Source organism: Anomalospiza imberbis, chromosome 4 (genome assembly GCF_031753505.1).
Source record: "Anomalospiza imberbis isolate Cuckoo-Finch-1a 21T00152 chromosome 4, ASM3175350v1, whole genome shotgun sequence".
NCBI classification, from domain to species: Eukaryota; Metazoa; Chordata; class Aves; order Passeriformes; family Viduidae; genus Anomalospiza; species Anomalospiza imberbis.
The window spans coordinates 10,101,601-10,117,909 of NC_089684.1; the positions used below are offsets into that span (position 1 = coordinate 10,101,601).

Consider the following 16,309-nt stretch of genomic DNA (forward strand, 5'->3'; position numbering starts at 1 on the left):
GCTCCCTTTTCCTCCCGTCTGGAGGCTGGGCCCGCTGCAAAGCCCCATGCGTCAGCCTCTCTTTTCGCCCCTTCCCGCGCCTCCCCGGCGGCTCCGCCGTGGGATGTGCAAGGGCGGCCCCGAAGAGTGTCGCGGGTCGGAGCTGCCGCTGGCCCGGCCGAGCGCGTACCCGCGCTCCTAGCGACGCGGGGCCGGCGGCCTCCGCCACCGCCTCCCGGCTCTCGGCGGCGCCTCGCTGTGCCGCAGCGGCTTCCCCCTGTTCACTTGTTCTCGCTCTAGTGTTTTAGCCGAAGCCGGCACTGCTCGGCCTGCTCCTTCCGGATCGTCCGTCTCGTGCCTTCCCTCTCGGCCTTTCTTCCCTGCCTCGCTGCCTCCTTTCCTTGCCGCTTACTGTTGGCCACGGCTGGCAGCGGCTCCCGCCGCCCGGAGAGGGCGGGCGGGCTCTGTCCGGGCGCTCCTGCCCCTCCGCCTGCGGGAGGCAGCGCCCCGGGAGCCGCAGCGCAGCCGCCCGCTGTGCTTCTCTCAGCAGAAAACAAACGGAGCTCCGGCCTTTGTTAGAGCTGATTTTACAACACACGTAGACAGGGCTCCGTCCTGCGTTCCTGTGGCAAAGCCCTTTGAAGACAAAGGCGACTTACAGTGTGAGTTTCTAGTTTTGTCATTTAAAAGGACTTTTTGTTAGTAAAGGTGACTGTAACAACAGAAAAGCCTCGAGAATGCAGAATTATTTTCGCTAATGATGAACCCAGACCTTGCTGTGCACACGACTAGGTAAAATAGGCACTCTGAGAATACTTGACAAAAGCAGGTATTTTTAGTTTTGAGGCTTCACCGAGCCTTTACAAGAGATGCGTTGGCATTAAATCATTTAACAATTCAGCTGTTGACAGCAGAGTGGCAAAAGCAGCAAGCTCTGAGCTACTGTCCTTTCAAGCACATTCAAAGGAGGCACAAGGAAGGGAGAGGTTTTGCTTTCCCTTTGAACTACCGCAAATATTCCTTTAAATCTCAGAAACGGCATTTGAGCTGAGCGTGCTCAAAGCGCAATGATTTAATCACTGAAACATTTGACCGTATCGCTTGCTGTGCGTTTCCAGCTTGGAGGAGAGGAGTAGCGGGGAGGCTGGTGAATAATTCAAGGAGACACAGATCCTGCGTAAGCCAAAGTTCTGCGTGAGCCGGGAACGCGATTATAGAGCAGTTTCAGTTTGTGCTGCAGATGGCTCCTTAATCTGATTGCGTAACCGGGTATTGGAGAATAAGGGTAGGTCCCACTGTCGAAACTGAATGAAGGATACAGTAACTGAAGCTACTCTGAGCATAGTCACAGCAGTTATCCACGAGGCACGTTTTAATGATCAGTGAGGGGAATAGGAGGAGAGTTGGAAAAAATACTGCACTCTGCTTTGTTATCAGCCAAGCTGAAGACTGTATAATACCTAGGTTTAATTCCATGCTTTGCTGCTGAACAATCTCAGGCACCAAAAGTTTAACTCACTTTTTCAGTTTCTTGTGATTTCAAACTTCTGAAAACTGTAGTAATGTGAAGATAAAAAAAGAACAAAAACCCCAATAACAATCATAGCAGATGCTAAAATGTGGGAAAAGTGGGACAAGGGTGAGTTCCAGGAATTCTTCAGTGGAAATGTGGGTCATGAATAGCAATTTCTAGACTCTTGGACTATGTCTTTTGAGGTCCTTTTGTCCTTGTTTTTTTTTTTTTTTCCTCTTTTCAGGTGGATTTGACCTTACTGTGAGCATAAAATATGTCTATCTGGCTCTGGCTGCTGTTGTTTGGTTTGATGGAAAGATCACTTGTGCATTTTAAATGTTTCTGATCCTCTTTGTACAGTTTGGGAACAGTTAAAAGCCTGATTATGTTACCCAGACATGCTTGCCAAGATGCTAATTTTTAAGCGTAATTTCGAGTAAAGCAGTATCATAGTTTCACGATTAGGTCACGATAAGAGAGTTGTGGGACTTAGGAAGATGGTTCTGTTTCTGCTGTAAGCTGCTCGTTTTCACACCTGTGCCCTGTGCCTCTTTGTGCCCATAAAAACATTGCTGTGGCTGCACAGCAAACTCTGTTGGGTTACAGCTAAGCTAGCAACAAGAAAAATTATTTAGATTTAATCCTGATGTGCTTTACCACTCAGTTGCAGGATGCCCCAGCACACAGGATGGTGCAGTAGAAGGGCAGCACTGTGACTGGGGATGACCACCTCATTTGGTATGAACAACTGCTTACACTAACAAAGAAATCATGTTACTTTTAATCTTGCATCACACATGGGATGAAAAATATAAAGAGCTGCAGCTACATGGGCTTATCAGACAGTATGAAGTTTACTTACTACAAAATGGACTTGCAAACTTTCGTGAAGCTTGGGCTACATAAAATAAAAAGAAAAATCATTGTGGAGTATGTTGTCTAAAATTACAATTTTTAACATAAACTCTAGTACTGGGTACCATAAGTATTCAGATATAAATAAAGCATGTATGGGGACATATTTTAAATAAAAACATGCAGGATTGCAACCATATACTGATTAAACTTCAAAAATTAAATCAGTTCAAAGGAAACAGCAGCTCCAAACCAACTACCCTGTACATGACACGTCACTAGTACTCACAGCAGAGCTGAGTAGTACAGAAGGCAGCAGTAATCTGTATCCCTTGGGGCTGCCAAGAACACAGCATGAATGACTTGTAAGTGACATGCAGAAGGAGCAGGAGCTACAGCATCCCAAAAAGTCTGAATTCACAGCTCCCAGACTCTGAAGTCAGCGGGACTCAGTGGCCCCTCCTGGCACTGAGGCAGGCCAGGCACATCTTTCTAAGTGGTGGAAGCCCAGCAGCTTGTTCTTCTCTGAGATGCCATATGTCCCAGCTCCTGTTAGCTTTTGATTGATGCGTTTTGTAATTTGAGAGAGAAGAATGATAATCAGATACATCACCTTGGATATATTGCAAGCACATCGCAAAAGCATTACTAGTAATCCTGGAAGACAAATGTTCTGGCAACTTTGTATGCATTTCCATGGCATTAAGTTCAGCTGGGGAGGATGATTCTCTTCCCCAGTAGGTACCTTTCACTTGAACTCCAAGAGTACATTAGTGCACTCGTGTTCAGCACCTGAAATTATCCTGTTAGCAAAAGGAATAATAAAGAAAACTATTGGTATGCATTTTTTTCTCAGCAAATACACATTTTATTTGTTATGTATTGCAACTACTTCAATGAAAAAAGATTATTTTAAAACACTTTGAAAATTCTGCAAATTCCACCAGACACCCTGGTCATTTTAATAAAAAAGCAACCTACTCTATAAGCAAGTATTCATGGACTGTGACATAAAGAACAGTGACAAAATCTCCCTTACCAGAAATGAGTGCTATTCATTTTATTTTTTCCTTTTTTTTCTGATTTTTAATACCTAATTTTCCTTTTCATAACAAAACCTAATCTGTGTTAGTAATACACATAGACCTTATTGTATATGGTTCAGGAAGTACAGTAATAATAATAATAAAAAAAAAAATCATAACTTTAACCAGAATTATCTCCAGGTCTGAGTTGAGCTGAAGCCAGTCTTTCTTTTATAAGCATTTAGCCTTGTACAGTGGAAACTCAAGATGTATAAAGAGTATATATAACAAAGGCTTTTATTAAAAGATTTAAAGCAGTAAAGAAGGTCCAAAACTACACATTTTAAGAATAACTTAGGATTAAAACTGAAAAACCAATGTACTGTAAAAGCTTTAAAGTTTTGTAACACACTCCCCTTAATGGTTTGTGCAAATTCTCTTTCATAATAAGCCATTAGTTACAGGAAGCATGAGAGGATCTTCTGGTAGAAGGCATCATTCTTATGTGCAAAAATTATGTTATGTTCTTTGTTAAATGTACTTGACAAATTGTTCATTGGTGGACCTAAACAATGAAGGATGAGTTAGGAGAGGGAGCTCAAACACAATGACCACACAGTAGCAGCGAAGCCAACCTCCAGCTTTGACTTAGGTACTCTTCAGTTTCAACACTCCTCCTCCTCCTCCTCAGAAGCCTCCACTCAACCCAAGTGCACCTCTAGCTCTGCTTGTTTCACAGTCACGGATCTCTTGTTCATCCAGGTTGCTTTGATTAACATTTTGTGTCACATCATATTAGATCGCACAGAGACTCCATTAAACCATCACTCATGCTCTTCAGAAATGTAAAGCAGCTATCTGAAACACATTGTGGAAGAGTGTCACCCCCAGAGGTTTTGTGTAATGCAATAAAAATTTAACTACTAGTAATAGACCAATGTTGTATATTGCTTACGAGTTATTTTTCAATCCTTGAAATGAAATAAAAAACTTGCTCAGATTTTTTTCCCTAGAAGATAAACTGTCATATCTTTTCAGTAAATTTTGCTGGTCTCTAATGCACTCTTGATACCACAAAAAGCACTGTACATACTGTACTCTGTGCTGCAGCCTTGCATTTTGTGAGCTACTGTTTTCTTGTTATAGAAATTCAGATTTGACAATGGCTTTAACCTCTTGCTTTGTATAATACATACTACACCATCTTCAGACGTCAGGTTTTGTCAGAGGTTTTTTCAGGTTTTGTCAGAGGATCCTAGAATCTCCAGGGCTCTGTTACACCATCGTGTCCTCTTCTGATACACATTCTTTGAGTGCCCTTGTCTTTGCAGTACAGTCACAACCATCTCTAGGTCTGACTTCGCTCTAGTTGAAGTTAACAGCAAGTTTTAAGTGCCTCCTGGGAGCAGATGAACACTTCTTCCACCAAACCATCAGTTAGATACTTGGATTCCCTCAGTAAAAACCATATAGTCTGATACTAATGCAGACACTTTCATAAAAATAAAATCAATAAAATTACACATGCATTTGGGGTTTAAATGCTTTCCTGACACCCTGCAGAGCTCCTTCTGGATGAAAGATACAGAGAGGCTTATATTCCAACAAACTCAACCTCCCTTGTTACTGTTAAGTTCTTTAACAGTATAGAGTAGGGTATGCAATGGGGTGCTGTAAGGAAATTATACATTTAGATCACCAGCTGCTGGAAAATCCCATGGGAACCATGTCTAAAAATGAGACTGATGATTCAATCAACAATTTCAAAACTTCGTGAGCGTTTTCTTTCTCATCTCAGATCACCTGTGTATCCTGTGGTCATTTCTATGACACATATCACAGCACTAGTTGCCAGAAGTAACAGAATTATTCTCCCAACAATGTCTACATTAACAAGATGCATGCCACACGACCAACATTTGAGACCCATTTGAGTTTAATGAGACCTACTGAAATTAATTTAAGCTTTCCCACTATCTGGATGCAAGACAAAGAGCAGTATGTTGATGAATATAACAATGCTTACAAGGTACTTGGTTGTTACCAGCCAAACCTGCTTATCTCTGCTGGCTCCTTCCTCTTGCAGCCCATGACACACAACCTTGTCAACTCCCACTGCTCTCTTTCCCAGAAGACTTTAGAGCTGCATTGACATAGGAAACAGATTCTACTGTCAAGTTCAGCCTCATTTTAAGTTTCTAGCCCACATGACCACAGAAGGAAACAGTTCTTTAGACTGGACAAAGGTATGAACAAAGTATTCTGGTTGGTCCATATGTGTAAGTCACCATGGGTTGACAGGGACTTCATTCTGGCAGCAGCAAGCACCAGCAGCTACTGTCAAACATGACTAATCAGAAGCTGGACTGACTGCAACCTCTTTGGATCTCCTCACTGCATGACACACCTCCAGGGACAGATGCAGTCCAACCCTTTGTCTAACAGCTTAGAAAGAGGAAAGAAAAGTTTTCACAAAAGACAGGACAATTTTATTGGCAATTAAATTTCATTTCTTAAGAGTAAGTTGTGTCTACGTTTCAGGCCAAGTACCAATGTTTACCAACACTGGAAGAGTTTTGAGGTGGGGATAGAAGAATAGAAAGTTTTTTTACCCATTTAAACCATATTCTTGCTGTAAATAAGGGCTATCCACATTCTAGAGCCGCTCAAAGCTGCCTGGGAAACTATTCAATATATAAAGACAAATTGCTGCTTTCTTCTTACACCTGTAAAAAGGGATTAGCAGTATAGCAAAACAAAGAAAAATTTTAAATATCTTGAGGGGAAAATGCTGCATGAGTATTACTTTGAATGTAAACAAGAAAGTGTGTGAAAGCCAGGTGAATAGAAAAGCAAAAAAATGTTTTAGAAAGTTAAAAGCTGGTAAACCCAATGCAAAAAAAAAAAACTTACTGTCAAATTAAGACTGAAAAGGTTCAGGTAACAATTATTGTGATCAGGAATTGCTATTGTTCCTAATATTATCTGTGTTAGTACCAGATGAGATTTGCTATATTTATTTCTTAACATATGACCTCTGCAGCTTCAGCCTTTGCTCTGCAGCTGTCCCAGATAGTGTCTTATGCAGGCTGCCTTTGTTTTAGGTATTGGGTACACAGCACAAAATCAAAACAAGCTCCTGAGCTTTCAGACTAACCCAGCCTGGTGTAACTAACACAGCTGCATTTGCCTATGAGCTGCTTAACTGGTTATGCAGGCTTTACAATGGCCCACATAATAAAACCCTAATGTTTAAATGGTAAATATATTTCATTTTTACAACATACATATTATTTACATGTTATACAACACTGAAAAAACTGGGGAACTTCTAACACGTTGTCTTAAATACAATTCTTTAAGATGTTGACAGAAATACCAGTTTTGTAAACACTTAGGCAGCAGCAGTTATATGTTTTTAATCAAAGTACAAAGAAAATAATTGCTTATAACTGGAACACTACAACAAAATGAATTTTGTGTTCAACTTAGGTAAGGAGTAGCTTAAATAGTTTTGATTTTTGCTTTTCATCCTAAAGCTCCCACCATATATCTAGCGAGAGATGCTCACAAAAAAGAGGCCTAAAACATTGTTGCTGTCTGTAGACTTTGTAATTCACATTAAAAGGGTTTTCAAAGCAGTGACCTACTTAAATGCTTTTTGTGTCTTGAATTTTAATACATTTTTTTTTGTAACAAAGAAACCTGCTGATTAAAGCTTTCTTTCAACATCTTCCATTCCTATTAGTGAAGTTTGGTTTGATTAAAACCGAGAGCAATTTTACCTCACATTCATTATCCATCCACTGATTTTTCAGGTCCAGAAGAAGAAATTGCCTATCAATCCAGAGTAATAACTTTCCAAAGAAGAATTTTACTGCCATTTTGTACATTAAGGCATATTTCATACAGGAATTTGGCTAGTAGGAGACTTTCTGGGAAGTGACAGTAGAGCTTCCTTATCCAACTGACTGAATTAAAACTGACAGCATCACTATATAAATACACCAGAATGCAAGTTTGCAAACTACAGTTGCATGACCTTAACGCTGACCAATCTCCTCAGCTGAACAGTATCTGTTGTAATGGATCCGCTGATGATTTAATTCAAATAAAAGGCCTTTGTTCCTTTCTTCCCTTGCTTTGTCCACACTGACACCACTGTCCAGAAAAGCTCTAGAAGCAGCCCACAGAAGCCAAGAGATACAGTATGACAGAAAGCAAGTTATCACTCCCATCACACACTTTTGTTGTCTGTGACATACTTTTCTTTAAATCCATTTCTCGGCTCCATAACCTGGTCTCACCCATCTGGTCTTTCTCTACCTTCTATCTGGCATTTCTAGCCTCACTGCTTATCCTCACTTGCAGTTTACTGAAGATTAAGCCAAGTTAACAATAGCACCCCAAACTCTGGAGCAGATTAGAAACTCAGAAGGGCTCAAGGCCAGGGAGCTGTAAAACCTAGGAGTCGTTTCATGAGCAGAATTATTCACACTGAAGTAACTCCAAGTCCCGGAGTTTATGCTTCTTCCCCACAAGTGTCATGCACATGTGGTTAATAAATTAACCACGCGTACTGACCAAAGTCAATACTGCATAGATCACTGCTTTAGAAGAGTAACAGTGACTGAATCTCTGGAGACAGAAATTATGTTTTTGTCTGAAAGGGAACAGTGTGGAGCAATGAAAAACAGTGACAGCTTATTGTGGAAGCAGAGAAGTGCTTTTCCAGGCACGAGGGCGCTGGGAGGAAGGCTCTGCTTTGGGAATGACAAGTTCCTAACATCAGCATTCTTGTGTGGTGGCGCTTTCAGCATTGGCACTGCTGTGGGAAGCTTCCAGTATCATGTTCGAGCATGGAAAATTCTCAATACTGCCTTCCTTGTTGGAGGACAGACAGATGTTACTTTGGGTTCTCATGTGCCCTGTGCTGTACGAGACAGCAGGATGTAACACTCTATGGGTCTAGCAAAGTGTACAAAAGCTTTCTTTTCCAGGTAGGAAAATTTAAAGATCCCAATTTCTTTCTTAAAACATTTGAAAGGCAGATCTCATTTTTTTCCCATAGCAATAATTACACTTTCTCACCCCACCTGCTTTTCCACAATAATATTCTTCATATTCTTAGAGCAGATATAAAAACAGATGCAACAGCAGACGCCTTACTGCAGTTACATCACAAAATTTCCAAAGACTGTTCCAAAGTAATATTTTTCCATGAATGTGCTCTATTAATGTTAAAACAATGAAAATGTAAATAAAACTTACCTAAAGCTTGTTTCAACCCACTCCCCTCCAATAACAGACAGAGAGTGTCTAGGTCAGTCTGGCATACAAGGAATGCTCTTACACCACAGATACCAGTGGTTGTACCATTCACTCAGTACACACCAGTAGTGTAAAATTCTACCATCTTTTACAAAATTGGTTTATCAACTAGAACACACTTCACAAGTAGCTTTTATACAAAGGTGGTTCACCACAAAGTAAATGAGTGACCCATCTGGCAGCTTAACTCATGAAATAAAATAGTGCTTTCCATGTAAAATATGAAGTAAAGGCATTTTTAAAGCCGCATAACAAAACAACTCTGCACAGTGGTCAGATAGACCTACACAGAACTCAGTACCATAGAACTGAGAACATTAATTTGCTATGGAGAAGCAATAGAATAGTCATAACGAGCCCAAACCAGAACATGAAACATTCCCCATGGAAATATTTATTTTAGGAGGTAAGGAAGGCTAAGCTTTATTTGTATGCTAAACACTATCAAAAGTAATAGCCACATAAGTGAACTGATACAAGGTTTTGGAGAATTGGCTTGGGAAGGCTTTGACATCTGCAGAGGGAATGCATCCAAATCTGTTGGCTTCTCTGTTAGTTTACCTCCCAGCTACCCTCTTCTGTAGCAGATTTTGGCTTTTAGGGCTGCAGCTTGGGCAAACACGCAAAGCTTAAAAAGAAACAGGGATAAAGCAGGCGTTTACTACCACATTAGTGAATTGTTCCACATGAACCTGTACTTGTCAGAGGGAAAGAAGAAAGGCTTGAAGAACTGTACCTGACAAGTTCTTCTTATATTGAGCAGCTCTGAAGGGGGAGACTGGAGATCAAGACACTGACCGCTCTCACACCTGCAGCTACTCAGTACTCTCACATAGCTTTAGGGATTTGTTTTTCTTACCGTTGAGGAAGGTTCTACTGAAGGCACCACACCTTCACTAAACAAAGTAATAACATGCTTCTCACTAGGGCTATAAACTACACCTGAAAAAACAAGAGTGTTAAAACCCACTTAGATTACTAAGAATGTCTACCCAAAATAGAGAATTAGATGAAAATAATCAGACAGAATAAAACCAAAGTCAGCAAAACCAGTATAATGTAGTCTGGGGTGACATCGCAGTATAAGTGACTGTATGGAAACGTCAGTTTTCTCCCCAAACCCAAAGGGCCAGATTTGCTGCTAGCGGTACACTTGAAAGCATTAATGCAAACCACAGGCATGTTTTGCATTAAAACCTCAGTTCGACCGAGATTGGGTCCCAGGCTTTACACTGCTGCAGCCTGCACTTCACAAAGAGCACCAAGCTCGGAGAGGCGACACCTTCCCTTCTCAGCGCCGGTGCCCCTGCCGCGGTCCGAGGAAGGGAATCCGACCTCTCACAGGCAGCCGGCTTCTTCAAACCCCTCCGGCCTGGGAGAGGGGAGCTCTCTTTGCCCAGGGATCGCTACAAACCACACACTCTCCTCCCGTGGGAGACCCCGGACTGCAGCCGGGGGCGGGCACCACCGCAGCCCCTGCCCCGCGGCGGGGCGGGCCGGGCCAGCTGGGGCCGCAAGGAACGGGGCTCGCTTGGGCACCGAAACGCAACTTTCAGCCCAGTTTTTACAGGCAGCCGCCGTTGCCCGCCAGACCCCCACCCCACGGAGGGAAGGACGGACGGAGGGAGAGGGCGGCGGCGCTGCCGCGGCCGCCCCGAGCCGGAGCAGGCAGAGCGGAGGGGGCGGCCGCCGGCCCCGCTCCCTTTGTATTTTCAAACCACGCTGCGGCCCCCGCGCTCCGCCCAATCAGATCGGCCGCAGCCGCCGGCGGCCAATGGCAGGGGCCCCCGCGGTTTTTTAAACCGTCCCTCTCCCCCAATCGCCGCCCAGCGCGCTCCGCCCAGCCCCGCCCCCCGCTCTCCTCACCCCAACCGGTTCCAACGGGTATAAGCGCCAACGTCCCCCTCGCGCTCGTCCTAGCCCGGGAGCAGCTCGGCCGCTGACGTCAGAGCGGCAGACAGCCAATGCCGTCCGGCTTCCGCGCCAGGGGGCGGAGCTGCAGGCAGTTTGAACCGGCGCGGCAGCCAATGGGCTGCGGCGGGGGCGGGCTGTCGGGCAGTGCCGCGGGTCGGGTTGCTGTGGCGGGCAGTGCCGCGGGAAGCAGGAGGCGGTAAGTGCGCGGCCGGGCACCATTCGGCAGCAGCACCTGAGGGAGCCGAGCCCCGCGCCGCCCGCTCCGCTCCGCTCAGCCAGGCAAGGCCCGCGCGCCCGCGGAGCGTCAGCGCGCCGGGAGGGACGGAGGGGGCGCGAAGGAGCGGACGCAGGCGGCGGTCCCGGGCGCAGAGGCAGCGACGGGCTCCCGCGGCGGGCGGGCGGCACGCCCGGGGCTGAGGGGAGGACTCCTGGCGGGCGGGTGGGGCCGGGAGGGCGGCGGCGGCTCCGGCCCCGGCGGGGAGGGCTGGGGCACGGGCGGCGGGGCCGGGCGGGCCGCCTGCCGCAGCCGCCGCGGGGGCGGGGAGAGGCGCCCGGCGGCGGAAGGGGCCGCGGCCGCGGCGTGGGGCCGCGGGCAGAGGGGCTGCGGCGGGGCGGGGTCGGGCGCGCTGGGGCGGGAAGGCGCCGGCGGGCGAGAGGCGGGAACGGCCTGAGGCGCGGCCCCGCCTCACGCCGCCTCTCCGCCCGCCCCCTCCCGCAGGGACCCGCCGCCGACCTCGCCATGGGCAAAGGCGACCCCAATAAGCCGCGGGGCAAGATGTCCTCGTACGCCTACTTCGTGCAGACGTGCCGCGAGGAGCACAAGAAGAAGCACCCGGACTCGTCCGTCAACTTCGCAGAGTTCTCGCGGAAGTGCTCGGAGCGGTGGAAGGTGAGCCGGGCCGGGCCGTGCTGTGCTGAGCCCTTGCCGGACCAGCCCCCGCCCCTGCTGCGGGCTGCTGGGAAAAGATCCCTGGTAGCAGCTGCTGCTTAGGCGTTAGTGGGTCAGTGGCTGCTTTATCTCATCCAGACTCTTCTTTCCCCTCCGTGTGTCCACAGACAATGTCAAGCAAGGAAAAAGGAAAATTTGAAGAAATGGCTAAAGGAGACAAAGCTCGTTATGACAGGGAGATGAAAAACTATGTTCCTCCCAAAGGTGAGAAGAAGGGAAAGAAAAAGGACCCCAACGCTCCTAAAAGACCACCGTGAGTGTTTCTATGACTCCCTCCCCCCACAGAAAAAAAAGTATTCTAATAGCTTGATACTTAACTTTAATCACTGTCTCTTGATGTAGATCCGCGTTCTTCCTTTTCTGTTCTGAACACCGTCCGAAAATCAAAAACGAACATCCTGGCTTGTCTATTGGAGATACAGCAAAGAAATTAGGTGAAATGTGGTCTGAACAGTCGGCCAAAGATAAACAGCCATATGAACAGAAGGCTGCAAAACTAAAGGAGAAGTACGAAAAGGTACAGTAAAAGTAATACAAGAAAGTTAAAATTGTGGAGCTCACTGTAAATATCTGACTTGTGTCTTGCACCCGCACCATATGGGACTTGTAATTCTTAATGCTTTCTGTCAGCCTTTAGAAGACATGGAAAAATGTGGTGGGGCAGGTATCGAACCCTTATAGTGAACCTGGATGTGGGTTTTGCATGTCTAGAGATTTTACCAGTAAGATGCCTTACTCCCAGAAAACAGGTAATCTGCTTGCTAAAATAAATATAGTCAGACTCCAAAGCACCATGGCAATAAAATTCTTAAAACCGTCTGCATTGCATGTTCTTTTGCTTAAAGATTTAAGCATGAAAGTCCCAAGGTGGAAATTCTGCTTTCCTGCATGCACTGTATCTGACCTATGCTGTACAGTAGTACTGAAATACCAAAGCAGTAGATTTGTCTTCCATGTTCTATTGCTAGCTAGCTTAAAAGCATTTTTCTTGTAGGATATTGCAGCGTATCGTGCCAAGAGTAAGAGTGATGCAGGAAAGAAGGGCCCAGGTAGGCCTGCAGGATCCAAGAAGAAAGCAGAACCAGAGGAGGAGGAGGAAGAAGAGGAAGAGGATGAGGAAGAGGAGGAAGAAGATGAGGATGAAGAATAAATGAATGTCCTGCTGTAAAGATTTATGCTCAGAATCCAATATTTTGCTAAGAATGTGAACTCAAGTGCAGCTCATTGTTAGCTTCAGTATAAAAATCTGTACAGAATTGTGTATAGGTAATGTGGCTCTTTGTAGGGAGACTTCACTTTATAATGTAAGCAGTAGCCAAGGGCTGCTACAGTTCGGTTTGGAAAAACAAAAGTTGTTGAATGTTTCTGCTGTTTCTGCATATTTAATGGTTTTGTTGAAATTCAGTGACTGATAGCCAGGTGTTTCCTTTTAGCTAAGTAAAACAAAGGTAGCTTAATAGCTGATCTTCTATTTTGTAGTATTTTGTTGCATTGTATTACTTTTTTTAACAGTTTTGTAATAAAATGTTGTACATTATTCTTTTTGTGTTCATGATGTTTCTGAGAGGTTGGGCACCCCCAGACTGCTGGAATCCTGTGTGGGAACGGGCAGTGTTCTTGGGTTCTTGCTGTTGCTACAAAACTGGCATGTCCCTTAAGCATTGAGTCCTGGAGCTTTTGCTGCCACTTAAACTCCTTTAACTGATTTCCTCTCTCACTACCATTAGTTAAGACTGACACTTTCTTTACAGTAGCTTTGCCTGCGTTACCTTGTGGGTGAAAAAAAAAATCCCTTAAGTAGTGAAGTTCTTGATAATTACTCCTGGGTTATCTTCTTTCCCCAGACTGTTGAAGCACAGGCTTTTGATTTGGCATAGTAGCTGATAATGGGTGAATGAACTTTCTCTTCCAGAGCTCAGGGTCACTGGCCTTGGCTATAAGACAGATGTGGTTAGAGGCATGTCTTCCCAGATGTTGCTACTCCTTCCCTCTCGCCCTGGCTCCAGTATTGCTGGCTTCTCATAAAATACAGGGCTTGCAGCACAGCATAAAAAATGTTGGAATGTTACCTCCACACATGCCAGTAGATTCCTGCAGAAAGAGAAGGCATTTGTATAGAACAAAGGCATTTGTATAGAACGTTCCTGATACATTCCTGTTTGTGATTGTAACAGTTATACTATTTCTTGGCTTTCACTTTTTATTTTACTTTAATACATATAAAGGCTTAAATCTAGGTACCTAACAATATTTTCAACTGGGGAATTTGAGATCCTACAGCTAAACTAAATAGCTCAAATTTAATTTGTTGACCTAAATACCAGGAAATAACTTTTATTAGCCCTTGAAAAGCCCAGCCCTGACATGTGTAATGTCTAAAACATTAAGTAATATAAAGGGCAGGCAAGATTTTGTTTAAAATGTGTCCCTATTGTCCATTAGGTTATGAAGTAAGTTTATGTCCCATCATTGTACTATGTGCAAGATAAAAAGTGTTTTCAGGACATTACTATGGTAAATGTCACTGGGTAGGTCAAAGATGACAGCATTGAGAAAAACAGTATATTCTTGTAAGCATGGAAATTAACTAACTAAAGGCAATTAAAATATTTTTATACTGGAGTAGGTGTTCATCTTTGAGAGCCTTAGAAACCCAGAGTTGCTTTTTCCTCTCCATCCTGCCACTGAGATATTTAAGTGGCATCAGAAGGATTACCTGCTGTTTTACATGTTGGACCTGCCAGAGATAACTTGGCACAGATGAGATCAATGGCTCCATTTTTCAGGCTCAGATTTCCTGAAGCTGCAGGCATAAACCAGAAGTGAGAGGCAGGACAGCATCTCCAGTACTCAAGAACATTTTTTGATGTAGAATTTGCAGTCCTACAGCACCTATATCCTTAACTCAGAAATTCTTCCATCTAGAGGCAATTCCCTGTTATAGTGTGTTTCCAAGATCATGCTGATCTTGTTACCACATCCTGTTTGGAGTTCCCTGTAGAAATGCACCATCATGTTCTCTCACTTCTAACATTCTCTCCCTGAGCAGAACAGTGATGCTTCATTAAGTCTTTCTGAAAAGATTATTTAAATTTTCTGCAGTGAAGGGGTAAAGTCAGAGTACATTGACTAATTTGATTTTTTAATTTTTTTTTTTAAATTGAAACCAAATATAACCCTTCAGGTGTCCTTACAAGTTACAAACCAAAAACTCTGCATCAGGCTGATCTATCAACTGAGAACAATGCCATGAATAAAGATAACATTTTTTAAAAAACCCCATATTTTGTCCTTTTCGCAAGAAAGATGTTCAATATAAAGGCAAGTGGAAAAGAGTACATGAAAATTACTGCTTTCAAATTAAGCTTTAAAAAGTATGATGTGTCAGGTCAGGGAGCTCATGTAATGCCCATCTCTGAGCACTTGCTTGAAAGGACTAATAATAATAAGTAATCAAAGTGTAAGGGGAATGTTCAGTAAAGTTATGCCATAGAAGAAAAGCTAAATTAGTTTTTCACATCACTGCTCAATACGGACAAACGTATGAAATAACTCACTGGAGGTGAGCTGGGAGGTCTAAAACCAAAACTAAGTTTTACCCAAAATGGTTGGAGGCACTGGGAAGAACTCTCACATTTCATTGCACGTTCAGCATAAAGACATCTCACACAGTAAAGCAGACCAAAAGACCACCAAAAATAAGTCTGAGGTGGATAAAGAGGAAGAATGAGAGAATAACAAATGTAGGAAAACAGTTTTTAGAAAGTTCAGGTTATTTCTAAACCAGTAAGCCAAAAAAAAATCCCTGCACATCAACAGACCAGACACAGCAACATGTGGCAAAGCAAAAGAGCATCAGAGCAACATGAGAAAACAGATGAATAACTTTCAAACACATCTGTCGTGTCTGAACTCCAAACAGCAACCAAGCCTCACAAAACCATAAAATAAAATAATAATAAATGAATATACTGAAAAGGAAAATAACAAAAAGATAAAAAAATGCAAACGAAGAGATGCAAATGAAAAGCAACCAAATAACGCCCAGCCGGTTTCCAAAGTGTCCTTCAGCCAGCTTTCACCCTAGTTATATGCTGACTCTTACGGCATCCAATATCTATTTGGTCAGTGGTGGGACTTACCTGTCCCAGCTGTGTCCCCTTCCAGCTCCTGGTGCACTCCCAGCCTCCTTGCTGTCAGGTCAGTATGAGAAGCTGAAAAGTCCTTGACTAAGTGTAAACACTGCTCAGTGACAACTAAATCAACATTATCCTCCCCCTAAATCCAATACACAGCACTGTACCAGCTACTAGGAAGAAAATCCATCCAAAGCCTGTGCATCCACAGAACCAAGACGGCTGCCAAACTGTCCCAGGGACAATGCATGCTCAAGATACAGTAGCCATGTCTAGAAGAAAACTTTTTTAACCTTCTACAAGGTTTCAGGAAGTTTTCATGACAAAATTTTTTAATGGAGGAGGCATGGTGAAGCATCTGTCTCAAATCCAAGCGTAAAAGAACTTGAAACAAAATGACAGGACAGATGGTATTCATCCAAGAGTTCTAAGGAAATTCAAGCAATGAAATGGCTGAACTTTGAACCGTACTTTATATTTTTTTCACTTAAAACTGTCTTAAGTACTAGATGAATGGAAGGTCCCAAATACGACACTAATTTTTGGAAAACATTCTGTGGAGATACAGAGAGCTTCAGACCAGAAATGTCCATATGACAAGTTGGTA

General features: G+C 43.9%; 1 protein-coding gene and 1 long non-coding RNA gene across 2 annotated transcripts; both read left to right on the top strand.

Annotated features, from left to right (window-relative positions):
- Positions 1–171: 171 nt before the first annotated feature.
- On the top strand, positions 172–7,168 carry LOC137472207 (uncharacterized). The gene is made up of 2 exons (XR_010998067.1): positions 172–1,156; positions 5,459–7,168. It is a non-coding gene; the product is annotated as an uncharacterized lncRNA (long non-coding RNA).
- A 4,084-nt stretch (positions 7,169–11,252) lies between these two features.
- On the top strand, positions 11,253–13,103 carry HMGB2 (high mobility group box 2). The gene is made up of 4 exons (XM_068187065.1): positions 11,253–11,506; positions 11,674–11,819; positions 11,909–12,083; positions 12,561–13,103. Exons 1-4 carry the CDS (start codon positions 11,357–11,359, stop codon positions 12,714–12,716), a joined length of 627 nt encoding a protein of 208 aa, XP_068043166.1. The 5' UTR covers positions 11,253–11,356; the 3' UTR covers positions 12,717–13,103.
- Positions 13,104–16,309: the final 3,206 nt, after the last annotated feature.